Source organism: Quercus suber, unplaced genomic scaffold (assembly GCF_002906115.3).
Source record: "Quercus suber isolate HL8 unplaced genomic scaffold, Cork oak 2.0 scaffold_261, whole genome shotgun sequence".
Classification (NCBI taxonomy): domain Eukaryota; kingdom Viridiplantae; phylum Streptophyta; class Magnoliopsida; order Fagales; family Fagaceae; genus Quercus; species Quercus suber.
The window spans coordinates 103,837-128,738 of NW_027069717.1; the positions used below are offsets into that span (position 1 = coordinate 103,837).

General features: G+C 33.1%; 1 protein-coding gene and 1 long non-coding RNA gene across 2 annotated transcripts; one reads left to right on the top strand and one right to left on the bottom strand.

Moving 5' to 3' along the window:
• Positions 1-1,836: 1,836 nt before the first annotated feature.
• On the bottom strand, positions 1,837-3,319 carry LOC111995860 (uncharacterized). Its single transcript, XR_010632057.1, has 2 exons — positions 2,950-3,319; positions 1,837-2,868 (listed from the first exon to the last, which is right to left on the bottom strand). It is a non-coding gene; the product is annotated as an uncharacterized LOC111995860 (long non-coding RNA).
• Positions 3,320-18,964: 15,645 nt separating this feature from the next.
• LOC111995857 (aspartate aminotransferase, mitochondrial) lies at positions 18,965-24,594 on the top strand. The gene is made up of 10 exons (XM_024027804.2): positions 18,965-19,287; positions 19,920-20,005; positions 21,388-21,594; positions 21,767-21,872; positions 22,012-22,116; positions 22,214-22,386; positions 22,978-23,137; positions 23,790-23,885; positions 24,010-24,104; positions 24,191-24,594. Exons 1-10 carry the CDS (start codon positions 19,114-19,116, stop codon positions 24,261-24,263), a joined length of 1,275 nt encoding a protein of 424 aa, XP_023883572.1. The 5' UTR covers positions 18,965-19,113; the 3' UTR covers positions 24,264-24,594.
• The last annotated feature ends 308 nt before the right edge of the window (positions 24,595-24,902 follow it).

A 24,902-nucleotide genomic window follows, 5' to 3' on the forward strand; every position in this document is an offset into this window, starting at 1 on the left:
TGGAACTCAAGTTGGATGGCCCCCCCCCCCAAAACAAAAGTCAAATCTCTTTGCAGCACTAAAGAAGAGATTTTATTTTATTCTTTTCCAAGCTCTCTATCCTTGTTTCTCTTGCTTAAAGTATAAAAAGACAATAGCTTTATATGGTTCTAACGAAAACAGCTACCACTTTAGATTGCCACCTCTGAGCTCTACTTGCATGTCCTTTCTTCTATATTAGACCATGTCATATGTTAGTGATTTCCATCATGATGTGAATTTTGGGAAATAGGGCAAAGAGAAGTTCATCCACTTTGAAACATGTACTTCAATTGGGTGGTTTAGCATATCATTATTGATGCCACCTTCTTGTTTCTGCTGTCTCATAGATTGTCGCAGGCCTTAAAGTTCCATACTCGTAGTAAAGTTAAAAACAGGTTAGTTTCCTGTTTGATAACTTCAGTGCTTCACTATGTTAGGTATACCCGTTCTAGGATAATTTGAGTTTACAGACTTAGATTACTTGAAAATTGAATCTGCAGACTTGCGCTTATAGCCCAGAAAGTAGTCCTATGACTGTTTGTCACAATTTTGAAAAAATTATTATTTCCTGTTACAGAGTGAGAGCAGAGTCTGTGTGGTTGTATATTTAGATGGATGTCAAATTTATTTCCTAGGCTCCTAGGTAAGACTCCTTGAGATGTCTCTATCACCTTAAATCCAGATNTTTTAAATGAGAGATAAAGTAGAGATGGAGTTCAAATTGAATATCTTTTGCTCTAATACCATAAATAATTAATGATTCTCTCAAAAACTTAAGCCATTAGGAAATGGTGAATTTAATAAAATAATTGTTATTCTATCAAGCTCATTTCACAAAGAGAGTTGACATACAAGTGCCTGGCATTAAGTAGCATATCAAGACCAGGTGTGATCCCATCAGAGATTGAATGGGTCCATCAAGCTGGTTTTCAGTTAGATCAAGCCAAAGAAGACTAGATAGATACCAATGGAAGGCGGAATCTGTCCACTAAAGTTATTAGAATTCAGAGATCTGCAAAAAAAGCGACAAAGTGTTTCAAATTTCATAGTATGTAGCCCTTTCATATTACTGCACTAAAAATTGAAATCCCAGAGTGAATTATGGTGTATATATGTACACAAACATACATTACAGACAAAGATGGTAAATTTTCAGGACTTAGAGCACTAGCAATAGTGGTGCTAAATAGCTATATAGTTATTTTAGCACCACTAATACTTAAAATGCATGTTACAGCAATGTGCTATAGCTAAAAAATTTTAGCTTCTTGCTACAGTGCACAGCCATAAACAGTGCACAGCCATTATAGCTGTGCACTGTTAAATGGCTGTGCACTGTAACAAAAAACTAAAATATATATATATATATATATTTTATTAAACTCTCTCTCTTCTCTCGGTAAAAAAAATTTTTATCTTTTCTCTCTTTTCTCTCTCTCTAGCTTCTCTTCTTTCCTCCTTTTTCCTTCTCATTTTTTTTCTCTCCTCCCTCTTCCCCGAGACCCATCTCGCCCAAACCCTCATCTAAAGTTGTTCATTTATTACATGGAAATAGCATCCAAAAGGAATTTGATTCATATTGTCCTTTGCAGTAAAACATTTTGAATTACTGAAAAATTACAGAGTCAGAATCCTTACAGATAGAGTAGCTGCTGTAGAGATCCTATGTGTCAAGAATAGGACCTGAGAAGCTGCAACCAACTAGGATTCTGATATGCAAATAAGAAAGAAACATGGTAAATTAGGAAATCTTGGGGGGGGGTGGTTTGGGAATATATATACTGGAAAAAACTTGGTTCCTGAAATATCTGATAGTGGTCTGCAACATCAAAGTATATTTCGTTCTTGAAGCGAAAGCATGAACATAGAGAATTAATTATACAGGAAACAAAGAAGAGTTGAATTTTAGAAATTTTACCTATTCCCTTTACTCCTAAACCAGGCCTCAGCACACTGAGGATGTGAAATACCAAGTTCATTTTTGCAGCCACAACCAAGCTGGATAAGGGTTGTAGTTCTAGATTGGTGTTCAGAACTCAAATGACATATTCTGCAAACCGCTTCAGCATTAACCAATTCACCACTCACTGTATCACAGGTGCTTCTAATATCGATGATGCTGGAATGGCTGTCTGGTGCTACAGAATCTACTTTCTGTTCATCCCCAGATACCTTACTCGTCTCTAAAGTATCGGACTTGGGATTTGAGTTCTCATCTTCTTTGCTTACACACTTGGTCTCTTCTTTTATTACAATGATAGTCTCTGACTGAACCGAATTTGATGAAGTACCGCTCACTTGTAGCTGTGAATTTGGCAAATTCTCAACGACTGCCTTCTCATTACACATACCATGCTCCATTGGTGTCATTCAGTGAATCGCTAAACAGAAACAGATTGACTTACTAATACTCCCTTTTCCAAAAAGTCCAGCCATTTCGCAAAATTTCCATTTTCTGTGTCTTTCTGGCTATATATGTTCTATTTGGTCAAACTTTCATAAAACTCTAGACGGCAAAAGCAAACCACGCGCCCCCAGGTTTAATATGCCAGATTTTGACTTTTTCCTTGCTTTAGGACCTTCCACTTGAACCTCTAAAACCTCCTCAGCCGACTAAAATAGACTATAAAGCTGCAAGGCCACTTTAACAACGTAAAATCCTTACTGTGATCCAAAATGAACTCTGCCACTATATAAACACTGATCAAAAACCAAGAGTTGATATTTCTGTGAATAAATCCAAAATCTCTCTCTGCCAAATTTTTCTGTGAATAAATCTAAAATTTCTAAGACGCAAGGTGAAAGCTACTCCGCCGAATGCTTAAATTCCACGTCTTGCTTCATTACCTGGCATTTGACATTGACATTAGGCTCAACACAAAATATATAGAGTTTGAAACAAGTTGATACTATAAAAATCAGTTCGACCTGTGTAAATTTCAGCTTTTTTCAAATGGGAAAGTTAGAACTGCACCACATATGCACGGTCGAGTTGAATTAAGGATTAAAGAACAAGAGATAAGCTTCCAACCTAGTTGTTTAGATAATATATAAGACTTTGTCTTAAGCATAGTACTGCTAACATGAGGGGGCCACTCTCATTCCTTGCCTGACTAGAAGAATTCTTCAGCTTGAAATTTCGCTCAAAACAGAATAAAGGAAATTGAACTTTTATTTGTTCCTCATTTTAATAATCGGATGCGTGCTACGCAAGTTTTGCAATGGATGGTACTTCTCCGTTGCATATATCTTTTGGTTTTACTTCTAGGAATCAAAATTGCTGATATAAGGAAGCTGAGATGGGAGATTCGTGTGCAAAAGTTGCAAGTCATTCTTCTCATGCATTTTAAATGAAACGAGAAACCTAAGGTACAATTGTTTAGGTTATTAACTTATTATTGTTTGGTACATGCATTTAAAAACTGAAAATTGTTATTTAAAAATGTATGAAAATATGTGTGGATGAAAAAATGCGTGAAAATATGGGTAATATTGATTAAAAACTGAAAATTGTTGTTTGAAAACATGTACCAAACACTCCCAGGCTTTCCACTTTTTTTTTTTTTTGGCTTTCTATTTAAATTCAAACACATTATTATATTAACAAATAAAGTACAAACGATGTTATCTTTGTGCTTATGATTTCTTACCAGAGAATGCAGGGAACCATAACAATTTAAAAACTAGTTTAGTCTGCAATTAAGAATATTTGATTACCTAATGACATTTGGGATTAAGCATAAGCACGACTGAAGAAAAGGATAAGGATGAATGGTGTAACACTCTTTATATTGATGCCTTAATTTGCTTCAATAGGAACTATCAAGAATATATGTTACACGTAGCATAAGAAAACTGGTTCAGAATCATGTAGTTAATTCGTAGTTAAAGCAAGAATTAAAAATGTCTCTGCTTGGAAGTGATCCTAGTTCTAACCTTTTATTAAATGCTCATTACTATTCCTCTTCCTGATTTCTTGAGTAACTCAATTAAATTTAAAGCTCAAAAACTTAGGTACAACTTTCAAGGCCATGCATATCCTCTTGTACAGTTATACCTTCCAAAACCACGTGTTGAATTTAATAGGAACCTGAATTCTTTAAGTACTGGAACTCTATCTAAGTTTTCAAAAAGTTTCTAGACTTCGTTTGGATAGCATTTATTATTGCTGAAAATAGATAAAAATTGATTGTTACTGAAAACACTGTAGCAAAATAATTTTTAAATGTGTGAATAGTATTGTGGGACCCATTTTTAATATTAAATATTGCGTGAACAGTGCACGCATAGTACACGCACAGTGAATTTTGTCCCCCAAAGTCAAAAAAAAAAAAAAAAAAGGGAGAAAACGTGAAACTGAAAACGTGCCGCAACTAAACTTGCTATCCAAACCGGGTCTCAAGCTATTTGCCGGTTGAGAGCAAAAAAACACTTAGGGAGTGTTTGGTTTGTGTTTTCAAACAACCATTTTCAATTTTTAAACAACATTTTACATATTTTTATATACTTTTTTACCCACACGTATTTCTATAAATGTTTTCAAATAACAATTTTCAGTTTTTAAACACATATACTAAACGGGTCATTAGAATTTCCATTACAAATTAAGTTTTCTTGACCTTTCAAATAGTAGCCAAAGGTCTTATAAGTCAAGGATGACTAATTTGCATTAACATGTGGGGGAAAATATGTCATTGTAAATACAAAATTCTTGAGAAGATATTGGTAAACTCTATCTAAGTTTACCAATATATTTTTATTTCAAAATAAAAAAATAAAATAAAAAAGTTTTCTTAGGCCAGATGATTTAGGAAAAGATTTTACTTTCTTTTTTTTTCCTAGAGTTTACTTGCACCACAGCGAGGTTGAACCCTTTGACAATATTTTTTGGACAAAGTTTAGCTACGTAATTGGTTGTAACCTAATACTACAATCTTACTCAATAAAATAAATATTATTATATATTTTGAAAATTTAACCATTGAATTACATGTTGTTTCCACTCTTAATACACATGTCAAATTTTGTGTCAATTGGATATTATTTACTAAATATGATATATAAATTTATATTTTATGCATAATTTTAAATTACAAAAACTTGTAATCTAAACAATTTATTGATGGCATAGCTATTGATCTTTAATTTTATAAAAATTTTGGAAGCATGGGGATATAAGAACAAGATATAATCCACAGCGAGCTTGAACCATTTGACAATAATTTTGGACAAAGTTTAGCTACGTAATTAGTTGTAACCTAATACTACAATATTACTCAATAAAATAAACATTACTATATATTTTCAAAATCCAACCGTTGAATTATATGTTGTTTCTGCTTTTAATACACATGTCAAAATTTGTGTCAATCGGATATTATTTACATTATGATCTATAAATTTATATTTTATGCATAATTTTAAACTACAAAAACTTGTAATCTAAACAATTTATTGATTACATAACTATTGATATTTAATTTTATAGAAATTCCGGAAGCATGGGGATATAAGAACAAGATATAATCTAATAGTGGATTTGTAATCCATATATATATATATATATATATATATTTATATATTTATAGTTTTTTTTTTTTTAGTTTATTACTTATCTATAGTTTTTAAAATTTTCATCTTTTTAAATACAAAATTAAAAATTTTATTTTAACCAATCTTCAATAAATAAGCAAATAAGTGTTTCCAAACACACTACTAACAGTTGTTTCTAAGCAAAATATATATATATATATATATATTAATAAAAACTGAGAGAAAATTCAATTAAAGTCTTATTTTGTGTCACGTGTCCTATCTAATCTAAGTTTTTAAAATTTTGTGTCAAGTGAGTTAATTCAGTGTTAAAATTGGATTTCAATTAGAGTTTAATTTTGTGCCATGTGCCCCATCTAATTTAAGTTTTTTTTTTTTAAAAAAAAAATTTGTGCCAAATGAGTTAATTTAGTGTAAAAATAATGAGTCCAATATAAATAAACCATATAAAAAAAATAAAAAATAAAAACATAATCATATATTCAAATCTAATGAGAATATTTTTTTTATAATATTTCTATTTAGATATTTTATATGCGAAGATATTTGAACATAACAAACTATAATTGAACTGAACAATCTCATGCACCTATTCCCATTCAATTTAGGAGATACTATTTGACCAATTTATTATTTTATTTTCTATCATATTTAGTAGAATTTCATAGATAATAATTGTGAATTGATATTGTATATGTACTATCAAATAGTGATTTTCAAAATTATATACGTAATAGCAATTGTAGGGATAAAGGCACAAAAATCGTATATTGGGCCTTCGGCCTTAGTTGAGGACGTTAGATGGTCCGAGAACGGATAAATAATAGTGGGGGTGTTAAGCTTAGAACCCCATGAGTAAGAAACAAGCAGAAATGCTGGGAAGGTGGTCCGAGGAGCCAGTATCTCCTCGGATGAACAGAGCATGGATCAAAGGTATATCACGTCGATTAGAGTGACCTTCCAAAAGGTTCTATTGATAGGGATGTGTATTATAAACATACAAGAAGGGAGGAGGGGAGGAGGTATCTAAGAAAAAGCTGCTGTCACTACATTGAATGCTCTGCAGCTAACTTTTTGGTCGCATTTATGTGGAGACGACCCTTGAACAATAATGCCTAAGCTATCCCAACTCACAGAAGGCTAAAAGGGATGTTCATTGGGACAAGCACTCGAGTAATAACCCGGATGATCAACAAATGGAGGGCCAAAATCGATCAAGGGGGGATATATAATGTAAGGAACCCCTAAGGGAAAAGGGGATCGGAAAATCAAAAAAGAAACATCGCAGCAATCAAGAACCAAACTTGTGAGCGCACTTAAGAAGAATATATAAGAACAGTCTCCTCGGACTTTGCCGATGACTTTTTCTTCAGTTCGAACTTGTTTATTTTCATTCTTTTGTCATCAAGATCTACCTAATTCATTGTTTGGTTAACTAAAGCCCAATTTTCTAACTCATTCTCTACAAATTCATTGTTTTTGGCTTTTTGGGCCTATGTCCATCCACACTTTGGGCTAGAAATTCAAATCTGATCCTTACAGCAATGTAATGAGAAACTTAACCTAACCAATATCATGAAAATTGCAAAGAAAAACTATTTTAGTACCTCTAAATGTTCTGGTCGAACTATATCCTATATTTTTAATAACCTAAACTAATATCAATAGCATCACTACAATTCGTCATTGCCGTGCATAAACACGATTTACATACTAGTCTATATATATATATATATATATTAATAGGACCACCGCACATTCTTAGTGCAATGGTCACTCCACAAGTATAAATGCTTGTGGAGTGGGGGTTAAGAGTTAGGGTTCAAGTCTCCAAAAGGGATTTTCACATGCACATATACACTTAAACTAAACTAGAGTAGAATTTCTATCTTATATCAATATATATATATATATATTAATAGGTAAAACTAAGAAAAAAATCCAATTAGGCTTTAAATTGGATTCCAGTTGTTGTCTAATTTTACGCCACATGTCTTATTTAAGTAAAACTCATCTATGAGTTAAAAAATGTGTACCTCTTATACTAAATATAATTTGAACTCATACATGTGAGTAATTATGATTTTTTTTATTGTACCGCTTATATACATAGGTTACACACTAGTATAAATTAGTGGGAGGGCTAGGATTTGATTTTAGGGATGACATAATTTATAATGCAATGCACATATGCACAAACGTGCATGAGTAATTGAGACTGATCTAAATAATAAATTATTTTGAATATTTGGCAATGTTGTAATACTAGAAAAATTACAGAAAAATAACATATTCATATATTATGTCTTTTTTAAAGTCAAAAATCCACTTATAATTCACATGTAATATGAATTTTATAAGTAGACAAACTTCCCATATAGCTAATGCGAATTCAAATATTTTGGTTATTATATACTCGTAACATGATCAAATTATATCATTTTTTAAAGTTTATTGTGAACATATATGCATTTGAAATTTCATAATTTAAATGGAAAACTATATTAAAATTTTCCATTTATTATGTAATTATCCTCATATTTTATTTCTTTATAAACAAATTTTCATGGGAAAAAATATTATATTAAGAAATTATGGATAATTACATAATATGATGTGATTTTTTTTTTTTTTTTCCTTTTTCAATCAAAACTCTTTCTTCTTTATTTATTTATTTTTTTCAACCCTTGTTTTTCTTTTATAGGTTTTAAACCTTTCAAAGATATTAACTTATCTATCTACTTCAGGGTTATTTATGTAAACCAAATGCTACGTAGGTTTAATGCATATATGGTTGGTGATATTGCTTCTGGGAACTCAAGTAACTAGATCACATATTAGGATGGCAGTACTATGAGGCCAAATACAAATTGTAGATGGTTGATGCCCACTTTTGACAGAAGGCTCAATGGCAAAAGAAGCCTAACAATAAGGAAAATGAGAGAAAATGGGGTAACAAGCCCAGTGGGCTGAGATGACAAGAATGATGGCCAACAAGCCCATGAAAGTAACAAGAGATTAAAAAAAAAAAAAACAAGTAAGTGGTCCAAGGAAGCCTAATGAATGAAGTGGTAAACTCATGGGAACAATGAGAGGTAAAGAAAAAGTAAATGGGCCGAAGAAGCCCAATGAATAAAGTGATAAACTTAATGGGCTGACATAGCAAGAATGATGGCCAACAAGCCCATAAGAGTGATAAGAGGTAAAAATGTAGTAAATGGGCCAAGGAAGCCCAAGGAATAAGACAATAAACCCATGAGAGAAATAAGAGGAAAAAAAAAGTAAATAGGCCAAAGAAGCCCAAAGAAAAGAGGTAATAGGCTAATCGGCTGACATGGCAAGAACACTAGCCAGTAAGCCCGCAGAGGTAATAAGAAGCAAAAGCAAGGCAAGGCAGACAGGGAGGCCCAAACAGAGAGGTAGCAAACACAATGAAGTAGTATAGCAAGATTAATGGCTAAAAGGTCCACAACCATGAAGAAGAAAGACAAAAACGCAGGCCCAATGAGCTATAAAGGCAAAGGCCCTTACCTGGACAATGCCCATCCCAAGAAGGGATAAGAGGAAGAAAACACAAGCCCAAAAGACCATGCATCCTTCACACCCCAAAGGATAAGCACAAACCAATAAATGCAGCAGAACTAGACAATGCAAGAGCAGTAGAAATGGCGTGAAGAGCAGAAGGAGACAAACACAGATGAAGTGGAACTTGCACAAAGGATCAGGGCACTACTTACTTGTACCCAGCCAATACATGGGAGTGGGACATGGGTCAAGGTATTTAGAGGATGTGGTTTGGTGGCGGGGAAGAAAGGGGGATCTATTCTGGAGTTCCCGCCTAAGCTTCTTTGGGGGAATGTCTTGCTAGGATGGCATTTCATGCTAGGATGGCATTTCACCCAAAAGAGGTAAGTATGGGCTAGAACCACTTGATGCATGCCATAGGAGTAGGTGTAGAGAAAATCTCCAATCCTTATCCATTGAGGTAAAACAGAAACAGAGAGAGGTAAGAAACAAGACAAGTAATTTTGTTTAGAAATGGAGAGTAGTGCAACCAGCACACTTTGGACAGAGGTAATGACTGGACAACCAGCAGGTTAGTGGGCAGTCTTGGAGAGATGCCCACAAGAAGTCAAAAACAGTTGAAGGACAAAAGGGGTAAATTCCATAATGGCAGACGATATAAAAGAGGGTAGCCATGAACAGTAGGGGGAAGAAAAAAAAAAAAGTAGAGCCAGGGAGAGAGGTAGGAAAGAATTGAGAGGAAAAAACACGAAGAGGAAAAAGAAAAGATAAAAAGACTAAGGGTCCGTTTGGATACCGCTTATTTTATTGAAAACTAAAAACTGAAAATATTGTAGCAAAATAATTTTTAAATGTATGAATAGTATTGTGAGGCCCATTTTTAATGAAAAATGAGGTTTATGGGTCCCATGAATAATGCACAGAACCCACTGGTGTGACATAAAGCCATTGAAAAGCACTTTTCCAAAAAAAAAAACACAAAAAATGCAAACTTGGATACCGCGTGAAACCTTCACGTAGTATCCAAACGCTCACTAAGTGGTAAAAAAAGAAAACCAGAGAGAAAGTAATGTGATAGAAATAAAGGCATGCATCAATAGACCACATTTTCTCTCCCTCTCAACATTCCCACTCTCTAAAGGTTGTAAATCTAACTTCTATAGCAGAAGCCATTGTTAAGGTTATCCTCGTTGGGAATTGGTTCCCTTCTTAGGTTCGTTTCTGCTGAACAGCTTGACCCACAATCCAGAAAACGAGTTATTTTCAATATACTTATTGGAACGATTTCTTACTATTTGATTAGAAGTTACTAAGTTGTTTACTTTTTCCTGCTGTAGTGTTATTTCTGCTTACTGCATTACCTTGCTGTAACTTTGTTAATTTTATTCATGGTTTTAGTTTTATTTAGTACGTTTTATTACTATTAGTTAACTTGCTATAGCATATTCTTGCCGTAATATCTGTAACAGTCACTCTTGCTGTGACCACACCTTGCATCCAGCCTATAGCACTCACATCAGGACGCGTCTACATTGGGTAAGCCTGACTTATGCACAAACTGACCGGAAGTGTAGTCCCAGCAAGGCCAATCCCAACTCTCTTACTCCAGACTAACGAGCCACAGTGCAGCAGAAGGGGTTAAAGCCCAACAATACAAAAAGGCCCCCACATAGATACTTAAAAAATAAAGTAAAAAATTAACTGGTGTAGGCATGTGTTACTCTCTTATAGTATTGCTAGCAGTTATTAATTTATTATGGACGAGAAGCTGTTATATAAGAACTGGGCCTAAAGTTCTTTATTTTGATTTGTGATGGACCGTATATGAAGTTATAATTTGAACCCAAAATAATTAAATTTGGTCCTATCAAAAATTAAAAATTGGTCCAAAGAACCCAACAAGAAAATTAGGCATCTTGTCCATTGCTGTGGTTGTGAACTATAAGATGAGTGTGTGTGAGTTGTTTTAATGTGGTTGTGATCCTCCTAGTAGATTCTCAAAAAAAAAAAAGTCTTGTTTAGTTGTTTGGCTTTAATTGTTTGTTATTTGAGAACTAAAATTAAAATTTTACTATATATATATATATATATATATATATATTAGTATGCACACTTTACTTGGTATTTTATTTGGTGCATTTTAAAGGAGTACTAAAGAACTAAAATTAAAATTTTACTATATATATATATATATATATATATATATTAGTATGCACACTTTACTTGGTATTTTATTTGGTGCATTTTAAAGGAGTACTAGTATCGATTTTATGGTTGTTACGGTATATACTGTCAGTACAGTCATTACCGATACAATATTGACTTTCATAGTATGCATACTTTACTATGATACCTCAATTTGAGAAGGCATGGAGTTACTCTATATTGAAATTTTCACCTTTTATTTTAGGCGAAAATACTATTCTCATCCCTACATTATCACCACATTTTCACTTTGGTCCCTATTTTTTATTTTTATCGCTTTTAGTCTCTATTTTGAAAAACGCATTCTATTTTGATCCCTACCGTCATCTTAATAACGAAAATATCCTACATGGCAAACGGATTGCTGTGTTGACACACTAACCAAATGATGACGTGGCCAATAAAATAATAATAAAAAATTTTAATTAACATTTAAATAATGCCATATCAACATTTTAAATATTAAAAAAAGCCATGTCAGAAAACAATTAAAACAAAATTCTAAACTAATGATCTATTCATATTCATGTTCTTAGCAAATTAATTCTTAGTTTCTTTTCATTTCTTTGTCTTTCTTGTACTTTCTCTAAAGCCAAACACATCAAAACTCCAATCAATAACAATTAAATAAAATAACATTTAACTAAGCATTTCTTGGCAACATCAATCTCAAGATCTGAACATTTTTCTTTCCTAATTGGTAATCCAAAAAATCCCTTTCTCACAAACCCAACAAATTCTCATTCATAAACACAATAAACTCCCTTTCACAAATCTAGAATATCCCTTCCCAACACACACAGCAAATAGTCCTTTCACAAACCCACAAACCCAATTTATCCCTTCTCAACACATACGGCAAATGAGTTTTTCAAATTTGTCAAAAATCCAAAACAAATAGAACAAACCCAAGATCAACTTCAAATCCTCTTCAAATTCAATCCCAAGACAGAGAGAGTGAGATGAGAAAGTGAGGAGGAGAGGAAAACTGAACCACCACACCTGACCAAAAAACTAACCCACCACCTGTGAACCTTGCTGATCCCACCACCTATAACACATTCTTCCTCCTCACGAAGTGAAACTACAGGGCCGGCTTGTGGAACCCATTAACTAGGAGGATCTTACCAAGTTGTGGTGGCAGTAATGAATGAAGGAGATGAATGGTGGGAGCTTTGGCCAAGGGGTACTGAGAGTGAGATCAAGAAACACCGCTAACGGTGGTATTGATGGTCGCAATGAGCGACCATGGGAGCTATCGAGCTAGGGTGAAGAGATGTTGGAGAGTGAAAGGGAGGAAGTTTGATATTAGAGGTCATTTGAGATTAGAGAGAAAGTTGCAAGAAAATCTGTTCATATTTTTAAAATTGAAAATTTTAAAAAGAAAATGGCTTTGATTTTAAATTCATTTTAAATGCTGACATGGATTTTTTTTAATGTTAATTAAAATTTCTTATTATTATTTTATTAACCACGTCATCATTTAGTGTGTCAACACAGCAATCCGTTTGCCACATAGGATATTTCCATTACTAAGATGACGGTAATGACCAAAACGAAACGCGTTTTCCAAAATAGGGACTAAAAGCGGTAAAAATAAAAAGTAAGGACCAAATTGGAAATGGGGTGAAAATATAGGGACGAAAATAGTATTTCTGTCTTTATTATTATTATTATTATTATTATTATTTTATAATGAGTTCATTGCTAATAACAACTTATCTAGAAAACCCTTTTGAGACTTGAGTAATTTTCACAAATTTTTTTTTTTTTTGTTAATAACTAGTATATAAAGTTACAACAATTTATAATAAAAAAATAAAATAAAATCAAACAAACAAACAAACAAAGAAATGAGTGGATAGTGGTCCACCTATGCTTTGCAAAATTTACCCCATTTTTTGTCTTTGATAAAAAATTATGTAATACTATATTCACAACATTTTCACAATAATTATGAAGTGGTAACCTGTTATTGGCTCTAGTTTAAGCCCACCCCTAACATCACTTTTTTAATTATCAATTACAAATTACCACTTAAAATTTGTTATGAAAATGTTGTAAACATAGTATTACTCTAAACAGTTTATTTTTAGTAACACTAGGGACATACCAATTTCACAACATTCCTAAATTAGAATAGCAAAAAATTTAAGAGAAGTGCTATATCCACAATGTTTTCATAACAAATTATAAGCAGTAAATTCTTATTGGTTCTAATTTCATTCTACCACTGAAATTACTTTTTTGTCTTCCAATAACAATCTATCACTCAAGATTTGTTATGAAAGTGTTGTAAAAATGTTGTGGACATAGCATTTCTCAAAATTTTAAATTAGATATTGTTGTGAGCCTATGTGTGAGTTGGCAAACATTTTGTTGTGTCCATCTCATTACTTTTTCTTTTTTCTTTTTTAAAATCTATTGACTAATATTTGGGGTCTAATTAATACTTTTATAGGTATAAAAATATCTCTATTGGTTAAAATTTGGGGCCCTTGTTCCACATAGGGGCCTTAGGTGATTGTCTAATTGGCAGTGGTGGGGCTAGCCTTGTCATTAACACACCAAACTATACAACTCGCATTAGAACATTTTCACATAGCCAAACTAGTTAAACAAATATATCCTCGCATAACAAAAATAGTTACATGAATACCTTCGTTATCTCTGTTTATAATTCTTGATACAGATGGTAGTGTTCTCTGTAATTTGGGGATAACAGGCGGATGGGATGTTTTTAGAGACTAACACAGTTATTGGTTGTTAGAATTATATGGGTAAAAGATAACATTTACCATTTCCCATTAGTTTTAACTTTTGAAACAATCGGTAATTTAACACTGGGTGAGAGAGTCCTTGTTGCATATTGGTATCAAAACTAATAATATTGCATAATTATGGACACTTAGGCATTGATTAGACTTAGCTTGAAGATTATGATATAAATATATAATTTTAGAAGTGGATTCACAACTTGTGATTAATTGACCAACAAACATGTGGTGTATTGGCCCCGAATATTTCTATTTCGGTTTGTGATTACAGAAATTTGTTAGATCGTGAATGAACCGTCCATTCACATCACATATATATCGTAAAATTAACAAATGTGCAAATGGCTTAGCTAAAAGGGAACAAGAGTAATCTGACAACTTAGAAGAATTTGAAAACTACCCATCTTTTATGCATCACTATTTTGTATAAGATAATTAGGGGTGTGCACGGGTCATGTTGGGCGGGTGGAGGGCAATATTTTTAACCAACTTGCCATTAGTGGGTTGAGAAAATTCCAATCCATTGCCGATCCACCAATCTATAAATCCGCCAGGTTAGCAAATTCAAATTTTTAAATGAGATTATTTCAATTAAATTGGACAATTGTTTGCTCCCTCAAATAAAAAATAAAAAATAAAAAAAAAAGGAAAGAAAATTTTTCATTTTTATTAAAAATAATTACAAATACTACATTATTTGTGATTAGATTGACTAAAATTTTATCACACTACAAAGAAAAACATCTCAATTTAGACATGTACATAGAGTAAGAATAATAATAAAATTTTAGAGAGAGTGGCTGGAGTTTATTAGGGAAGGGAAATGTGAAAATAAAAATAAATAAAAAGAAAGAGAAATATATGAGAGAAATAAAGTGGGTTCGAGTTACACCTGATGTAACGTTACTTAAAGTTTCACCACCCAATATTTTTAATTAAATGTGAATTTTGATAAATCTACCACTGGATTACATTACCTTCGTATATTATCCATATTTACAAAATTTAAAGATGATCAAAGATCAATAGCCATGTATCAATCAATTGTTTAAATTCAAGTTTTTGTAATTTAAAATAATGCATAAAAGATGAGTTTATGAATCAAATAGTAAATTACATCCAATTGGCATGAAAATTGTCATGCATATTAAGAATATATAGAACACGTAATTTGACGATTGGATTTCAAAATATGAATTCAATAATAAGTTATTGAGTGGTGTAACTTTACTTAGAGTTATACCATGTATAACTTGAACCCATGGACGAAGCCATAGCTGGACTTGGGAGGCAATGCTCCCCCCCCCCCCCTCCCTCTCATTTTTTTAAAAAATATTATTATTGTAGGGCCACGGAAATTTGGTGGGCCAAACTCACTTAGAAGAGTGAAATTTGTGCTATCCAGCTAGGCCCAAACCAATAGATATTTGTAAAGAGAGTGGAGTAAAACAAATTAGGTTTAGTTTGAGGATTTAGACAGAGAGGGAATGAACAAAAGTCAAAGATTAAGTATACAAATGGTTCTTTACAATCTCACTCAAGAACAATGTTCTTGCACAAGGATCTCCCCTATTCTCTCTTTCTCTCCCTCTTTCTATCACTGTTCTTGTTCTCATCTCGTTTTTCTCCTTTTTTCTTAATCCTTTCAACTGGAAGTCTTCTTTCTTTATATACTCCTATACTTATTGCATCCTAACCCTTCATCTACAATCCTCTAAACTCTCTTTTAGGACACTTGCCCTTTTAAACTTATATTGAAAGTAATAGAACGAGCTATTTAGCTGTTAATTTTGCTTCATTAATACAACTGATAAAATTATTGTCAATCATTTAATACGGAGCGGTAGAAGAGAATATTAGCAGGTTTGGCGGTTTTTTTTTGTTTTTTTCATAACCCGAGGGATACGAATCATATGATGCCAGTGGAGAGTGGTGACTCATATCCCAAGTGTTTAAAAAAATGAAGGTTTTTACTTGTACAGTTGTAGCCCTCTGTTTAGCAAAAAACAAGGGAAAAGTCAACAGATAAATTAGTTGCTCGAAAGTTGTGTCAAAGGATAATCTTACATGGCCAGGCAGCCGCTACCTACAATCACGACTAAGCACCCAAGTTTCTTTTTATTTTTTGGATTATTATATTTAATTTTTTATGATAAGTAAAGTGACTGACGAGGGATTTAGCCTAGCGCAAAAGCAAAAGTAAAAGTAGGGTACCGATTAGTTAATGCTGCTGCAAAGATGTCAATTTGATTCGTCAGAGGTGTTTATTAAGTTATTTTAAACAACAAGTTTTAATATTTAAATAATATTATACATTTTTCTACACATTTTTTAATTACACATATTTTTTAAAAATATAAATAATATTATTAGAACAACAATACTATGGCGTTTCCTAAATTTTTTTGAGTGCACGTAAATTATAATTTTTGTTATATTTTGCACCTTAATGTTAAATTTGGTGTTAATTTAGAAAGAAATTTAAATTTTAAGGTATAAAGTGTAATAAGGAGGGTCTGTTTGGAATATATTTATTTTACTGGATCTAAAACTTTTTTGCTAAAAGTACTGTAAATAAATGTAAAAATTAACTGAAATAGTAAAGTGGAATACATAAATAGAACCAAAAGTGCAGTGAGGTCTATGAATAATAACAAAAATAAGTTAAATAGTAAAATAAGCTAGCATTTTAATTTGGAGCCAAATGCTAACGGAATGTAAATTAAGGTGGAAAAGTGTAATTTTTCATTTGTTTTTAATAGATTGAGAAAGAGAGGTAATTAGGTATTTTCACATAGTATCATACTTTTCCATTCAAGTTAACACCAAACTTAACGTTGATGTGTAAAGCGTAACAAAAATTATAGTTTAAGGTGTAAAATGTGCATTCAAAAAGTTTAAGGTGTAAAGTGTAACATAAAATATAATTTAAGGTGATAATGGTAATTTTCCCAAAAATTACCAATCATTTTTTTATTATACAAATATTCGAATTTTTATCACACAATTTTAAAATTTTAACAATGCATTTTATGATCTATATATCTAAGGATAATTACAGTAAACCCACCTATGGTATAGTTCGTTTTCACTTTTCCTACCCATGGTTTAAACATTTACACTTTGCCCACTTGAACTTTAATTCGTTACCTATCCGTTAACCATCTCGGTTAAAATCAGGGGTAAAAATGTATTTTAACTTCACTTTTATGTCTCTCTCTCCTCTAAAAACACAAAATAAAAGAAAAAACTCAAACAAACAAGATAAAAAATGGGGGTTTTGTAGAGAAACAATATGTGTATCAAAACAATATCAAATGGACAGGCCAACACATTTGGTTCATCATTTCTCTATCTCACTCGCATCTCTCTGTCAATCTCTGATTTCTCTCTCTGTCTCAGTCATCCATTCTTCCCACAACCCATTTCAGATTCATAATTTTCGTTTTCCATTTGGCTTTCTTGGGAAACGAACATGGAGTAAATGGGTCTGACCTAGATTGCAGAACCATGCTTGATCGTCAATGGGTTCATCTGGAGCAAAGAGATCGACCCATTGGGAAAGGCCTGAGTAGTCGCTTTAATCTTATTTTCCTAAAGAAATGTAAAAATATTTAAGCAGAGAGAGGGAGAGAGATCGTGAAAGAATAGTGAGTTTGCATAGAGAGATCGTAAAATATTTGAGTTTGCATAGAATGTAAAATATCTGAGCCTGAGATGGAATCAGCAGATTTCTTAAGTGGGGTCTATTCTTGATCAGATTGTGAGAGAGATGAATGCTGGGAAAGTGAAAGAGAATGTTCTTCTTGTTATGATTCAACCTCCCACGCCTATGAACTCGCAGTTCTTCTTCTCTTTGGATGCAATGTATCTACAAAATAATTTTGTACCAAGTTATTTTCATCCTCTCTTGGGAACCATCTCTTTTCTTGATTCCAGTGGTTTCCAAAAATTTTACACATGGAAATATTGTATCAGCCATTGGGGTGTTGGCCACATAGATCAAGCTGAGTCCATGAACATGTGCTCACATCTAGGATCCAAACGTCATTGTAATAGTGAGTTTGCTTTATTCGTTAAATAAATAGATCATTAAACACAACCAAACCCTTGAATTCAACTCTTGAAATATGTGTTGTTGTCTTTGTCCTTGTTGGCTACTAACTTATCTTTCTTGCCTTCCTTCTTTTTTGATTATTTTTCAAAGGAATTTCAGCAGAGGACCAGTAATTTGCATATAGACAAAAAACCCTATAATCTAAGCTCTTTCAAAAAAATTCAAACCCTAGCTTTTTTATTCTTGATATATTTGTTTTTGCTCAAAAATATATTTTTTTAACGACAAACAAAAATGTAAGTTATGAAAGGCTAATAAAACTAACTTTAAATAAGCAAAATGTAAATATTTAAACCACATATAAGCAAAGTAAAAACAAACCATACCATATATGCGTTTAGTGTAATTATATCATATATCTATCCCACCACAATTTTCAATATGGAAAGCCGAATCCCAAATCGATCACATCACATCACATATCTAATCTATCAACAGACTAAGATGACGGGGCAACATTTAATTATTAATTAATTATTAGTGTAACAACCTGGAACTTTCTCACGCACTTCAATAAAAACAACTTTGAATAAGGCACAAGGGCAATTTCGTAACTTCAACAAAAACCAGCCCCGGTTCAAGTGAGAATGAGATCATCAGAATTCACAAAATTTATAAAGTTAACAAGTAGAATAGAGAACGAGCAACGAAGAACAACATCATCACGCAATCCCATACCATTTTTTGCAACTTGAATCCGTCATTTTCTATTTCTTCCTACCACTCACCAAATTTAAAATATTAAAAAAGAAAAAAAGAAAGAAAGTAAAAACCCGATTCTCCTCGTCCTTCACACTTTACTATAAAAGACTACTTATTAATAACAATAATAAAATCTCAGCTAGCTATTTCTTCAAAACACTTCTGCTCCGTACGCCTTTCTTTCACCATTTCAGACGCAAAGTGTGAAAAACGATGGCGTTTCGGGCTGTGATATCGAGGCGGGTCACGAATCGGAGCTCCGATATTGGAGCGAGGTGGATGTCAACGTGGTGGGGGAACGTGGAGCCTGCAGCGAAGGATCCGATTCTCGGCGTTACGGAGGCTTTCTTGGCTGATCCCAGTCCCAGTAAAGTCAATGTCGGAGTTGTAAGCTCCTTAATTCTCACTCCTAACTATCTTCTTTTTCTTCATATCTCTCTGTTTGGTTGCTCGGAAAATGGACAAGGAAAAATACTACCAGAAATTCTGAATGTTACTATAATGTTTACGTTGCGTTGAGGTTTTTTTTTTTCTATGAATTTGGATAAAACAGTTATTTTTTTATTTGGATCAAAGTCCAAAGAGCTTAGATTTGAAATTGTATGTTTTAGATTTCTAGCGCCTTTGGTAGTTACAAATCTAAGATCTAAGATGAAACTGCGTCAACTTCTTTTTTTTTTTTTTTTGCGGCCGAACAGAGATAAATACTGAAATTCGGTTGCAGTTGTTAGTTGTTAATAGGTTTTACATGTCCGTTTGGTTGCTGAGAAATCCAAAGAAATTTAAATCTGATATTTTCCATAGCTAAAAATATTGAAAACCTTAAGTTGGTGCTCTGTTGTGTGATGAAGATCTCGGCTTCTTCAATTCCCAAAGAACAAATTTCAAATTCAATATAGTTTTAATTTCTATCATATCTTGCATTTTATCTGCATTGAATGATTTTGATCATCAGGTTGTGTTCTTTAGTTGATTCCACTTCTAATTCTTTATTATATGTGTAAATATGAATTGAAAAGGGCGCTTACCGCGACGATAATGGAAAACCCGTTGTTCTCGAATGCGTTAGAGAAGCAGAGAGGAGGATTGCTGGACACTCAAACATGTGAGTTTCTTATATATTCATTTTCATTTGAGACAGTTTATATTATTATACTCATGTGTGATTACCATTTCCATACACTGTATTATTTAATCCACTATGTCATTCCCTTTTAATGTACTTTTAATAGTTGCATAAAAATAATCATGCTGATTTGTATTGGTTTTTTTACTACTTCAAAACTAGCAACTTTTGTGGTGGTCCCATTGGCTTTAGTTTTTTTCCCTCCACCAACCAATTTGATTCTTTTAATCTTTTCTCATGTTTCACACAATGGTCCATGTTTTAGATTCTTGACGCTGTTGGTTTTAGAATTTTTATCTTTCTCCACTATTTGCTAGTGGGTTTGGAGTTGGACCCCTTGCACCCCCTTTATTTATTTTTCTTCATTTTTAAATATAATAAATCTGTTTCTTGGCAGAGCTCATGCTTCTTTTCAACTAATATGTGAAATTGACAATTGTTTAAAATCGGGAAAACGTGCTATTATTGTTAAAAAATTTATGGGAATTACTCTAGTAGATTTTTGGTAGTAAACTTGTAAAGAATGTGTTAGCACTTAGCAATGGGCAGCCAGAGTAGACGACATTATACTCTTGACTATTGACAGCAGATTCCACAACGAACCTGGTCATGACTCATGATAAGGATCTTATTGGTCTTTGTGTATTAAGCTATATATGTATCTAATTTCCTGTTGCTGCAGTAGGTGGTTCATAGTCAGATCTGGCTCAAGATTTTCATATTTGAGGGATCTAAATAATTCAATTTATACCCTACTAGACAAAAATAATCTGGATACAAAATCCCTAAAATGATTTCTTTTGCTCGACAAGATTTTATCTGGGAAAGGAGTTTGGGGATCATATTTTTTACAATAAATTTTTTTAAAGGACCTGAAATTTGCTTTTTCTTTTTGCTTGTACTATATGGCTGGCTCAGTAGTTTAGTTTTAAAATGAAAGGCTTTATCTGTTTTGGAATACAATGCCTGGAAAGTTGAAAATTCTTTAGGAGTGCATGAAATTTGTAGAATATGAACCATATCAGGTATGCAGGGTTATACTTATATTATATACTTCAAAATTAAAGAAACAGACATAGAATGATCCTTACACAGAGAACACGCAATATGTATAACTTTTCTATTTCTTGAAAAGCAATGCCATAGAAACCAAATTTGGGACAATACCTCAGAATTGTCCCTTCTAATGCATATAGATTTAAACATGTATGTGTACCATGGAGTGAGGGATCTTGCTCATCGATGTGTTCAAACAGTTGCAGCCACAGGCATAAAACATTTTAATTATTACACCAATACAAATGCTTTGCTCATTCAGAAAAAAATATAAATGCTTTATTTATTTTGTTTCTTTCGGGCAGGGAGTATCTTCCTATGGGAGGAAGTGTCAAGATGGTCGAAGAAACACTAAAACTGGCCTATGGGGAGAATTCTGAGTTTATCAAAGATAAAAGAATAGCAGCAGTACAATCTCTATCTGGTACTGGTGCATGCCGACTTTTTGCTGACTTTCAAAAGCGTTTTCGTCCCGATTCCCAAATTTACATACCAGTCCCTACCTGGGCCAAGTAAGTATCATGGGACACACCACCTTCAAATCTTTAATAATGCTTTCCCCGACTCCCATTCCCCACCCAAATTTCCTTTCTCGAATTTATTTCTAAATTCAGAAGGTTTCTGCTGTATTCTGTTTCTCCCTTTATTAGTTGTCCTATGGGCCTCTAACATGTGATTTCACAGCCACCATAACATCTGGAGAGATGCACAAGTACCTCAAAGGACCTTCCATTACTATCACCCAGAGACTCGAGGGTTAGATTTTGCATCACTGATGGATGACATAAAGGTAAGCAAGACAAATCTTAACTCTCAACTACCTTATTTGTACCTCATTGCTGAGACTTCCTGGTTTACTCCTGGCCGTTGTTTTCATATCTTCATTGCTGACAAACATTTCTTTTCCTGCCCTTTAAAAATGGATATAGAATGCTCCAAATGGCTCATTTTTCCTCCTTCATGCTTGTGCTCACAATCCTACTGGAGTGGATCCTACAGAGGAACAATGGGGAGAGATGTCATACCAGTTCAAGGTAAACATTTCATGATATTATTTTTATTATGGTCTTTTCCTTTTAAAATTTTCAGTACTCCTTTGGTATATAAATTGAAAATTATTATCATTTTCAGGCAAAGGGTCATTTTGCTTTCTTTGACATGGCATATCAAGGTTTTGCTAGTGGTGATCCGGAGAGAGATGCAAAGTCTATCAGGATTTTTCTCGAGGATGGACATCTAATTGGAATTGCTCAATCATATGCAAAAAATATGGGACTGTATGGCCAGAGAGTGGGATGCCTTAGGTAATCGTCTATTTATCCTGTGAATGAAGGTTTCTTTTCTTCGTTGGACTTCAATAGGACTCTATGGGTCACTTATTTATCTTTAATGTGATTCTGTTTTATTTCTTTATTTTGAAACTGTGGTAATGAGTGATTTGGCATTAATTGGGGGTGGCAATATTGGTGGAAAACATTATTTTTGATCACACACTATTGCACCCTGATTGAATCAATTTAGAAATTCAAACTTATCCACAGAAGTCAGTTTAGTTGCTTATTTGCTTCTTTAGATTTTATAGGTAAACTAGATGAGTGAATCTCCATCAGCACTCTTCTAAAGCTATGAAATCGTCAAAAAAAAAAAAAAAAAAAAACTAAACTAAAATCTAAGAAAACAAGAAAATACTTCAAGTGTATGAGAAATAGGAATAATGTTTGTTGAATTAATTTATTCTGCAATGTCTAGTTTCTTGTTGAGTTGTATCTTGGACATTACTTCCTAAAGCTCACTAGGTAAATGATGCAATATATGGCTTATCCACAGACTTCTCTTTTGCTTGTCAAGTAAATTCAAAAAGAAGGAACTCAATCATTCTTTACAATTCTTTGCAGTGTGCTTTGTGAAGATGAAAAACAAGCTGTGTCTGTTAAAAGTCAATTGCAGCAGCTTGCCAGACCTATGTATAGTAACCCACCTCTTCATGGTGCACTCATAGTTTCAACTATTCTTGGTGATCCGGAGTTGAAGAATTTATGGCTTAAAGAAGTTAAGGTAAATTGCCATAGTACAATTCCTTTCTTTTTTTTTTTTTTTTTATATACATAAAGTCTCTTTGTAGAATAGGACACAGTTCAATTTTGTATATAAATCTGAGTGCTGTGACACTTTGCTTCAGGGGAAGATAATGGCATAAGCTAGGCTTCAGTTCTATGCTTTTATAAATGCATGAAAGGCTTGATCAAGGCTCTTGTCTGGTCAATAATTACTTAACATGCCTTTTAAAATTTAGTTTCTCTGCCTCCCAAACTTCCTTTATCATTTATAGTAATTTATGCATGTTGGCTTGCAATTTCAACAAAGTTTAATGAAATATTCAGACTTATGTACTACATGACTCTTATGTTTGTTTGATATTTAAGATCTTACATATTATTGTGAGGTAATTCTGCAACCTTCAAATAAGCAATCTGATTATTGTGATGTACATGTAATTTTACTTAGAAGAAAATCATTGCCATTTTTTCTCAAGACCATGTAACTTTCAGCATCATTTTGATTAAAATCTCCAAAGTTCACATTATCATGTGTTGTTAAATCTATTTCAAACAATTCATACTAATTATTGTTCTTTGAATCCCTTGATTTTAAATGTTCAAATCCAAACACAACCTAAAAAAATCTATCATTATCATCTTTTTTCCAGGTCATGGCAGATCGCATCATCGGAATGCGAAGGGCTCTACGAGAAAATCTTGAAAAGTTGGGGTCACCCTTATCATGGGAGCACATAACAAATCAGGTATCATAAAATTTGTTTACTTTATAATCAATTCTGGTGTCTTACCTTTTTTTATTATTTTAAATCTCCAATTTGAACCATTTGCTCAAGTTGTTATTCTAATCATTATGGTCCTTGCAAACAGATTGGTATGTTTTGTTATAGTGGGTTGACCCCTGAACAAGTTGATCGTTTGACGAGCGAATTTCATATTTACCTTACTAGAAATGGTCGTATCAGGTAACATGTCATACTATCAATTTTCGTTTATATAATCCCATAATAATAGGATTTTTCTGATATGTGAAAAAAATATTTGTACACAGTATGGCGGGTGTCACCACAGGTAATGTTGGATACTTAGCTAATGCCATCAACAAGGTCTCGAAATCTGCTTAGTGGCTTGTTCCAGAAGTCAAATTCTTAGAGGGTGCCTTCAATAGTCGAAGACATCACAAATTTCATTGGGATTTTTGTAATCTTCCTTTCCATCCATAAATGAATGGGAAAGGATGTAATAAAAGAGACATCATTATATGCTCATCCTAATTTTTTCCACCAATAATGGTGAGGATTTTTTTTTTTTTTTTTTTTTTGGTGGGGGGGGGGGGGTGGGGTGGGAACCCCATCTTGTAATACATGAACCATGACAATGGCTACACCTAAGATTTGTGTGGAAACCTATTGGTTTTAGTTAAAAAAATACATCTGAGCTGGAAGGATTTTGACATATCCAAGGCATATACATTTCTGTTCTTATCATTTGATGGAGTTAAATTAAAAGATTATTGTGGTAACTAGTTGCTCTTTGACTTGTTCGGACAATTAACTTTGATATAAAACGTGCAGGCATGTGTAGACTGCAAAGTAATTATAGTCAAATATGATGATAGTCCATGCCAACAGGCTACAAGTTCGATTGGCACCTACCCCCCATCCCCGGTTCTCTCATCTGGCAGGTCGACCTGCCTCTCTCATCCCCTCCCCAAAAGGCCCAATATTTCATGTTACCTGGTGTTTTTCCATATCTCTCTCTTA

Excerpts from the sequence above, each read along its gene's own strand:
- LOC111995857 (XM_024027804.2), top strand. The coding sequence starts at position 19,114 with ATGGCGTTTCGGGCTGTGATATCGAGGCGGGTCACGAATCGGAGCTCC. Across the intron at positions 23,138-23,789 it reads TATGGCTTAAAGAAGTTAAG|GTCATGGCAGATCGCATCAT; the intron begins GTAAATTGCCAT and ends TCTTTTTTCCAG. Across the intron at positions 24,105-24,190 it reads ACTAGAAATGGTCGTATCAG|TATGGCGGGTGTCACCACAG; the intron begins GTAACATGTCAT and ends ATTTGTACACAG.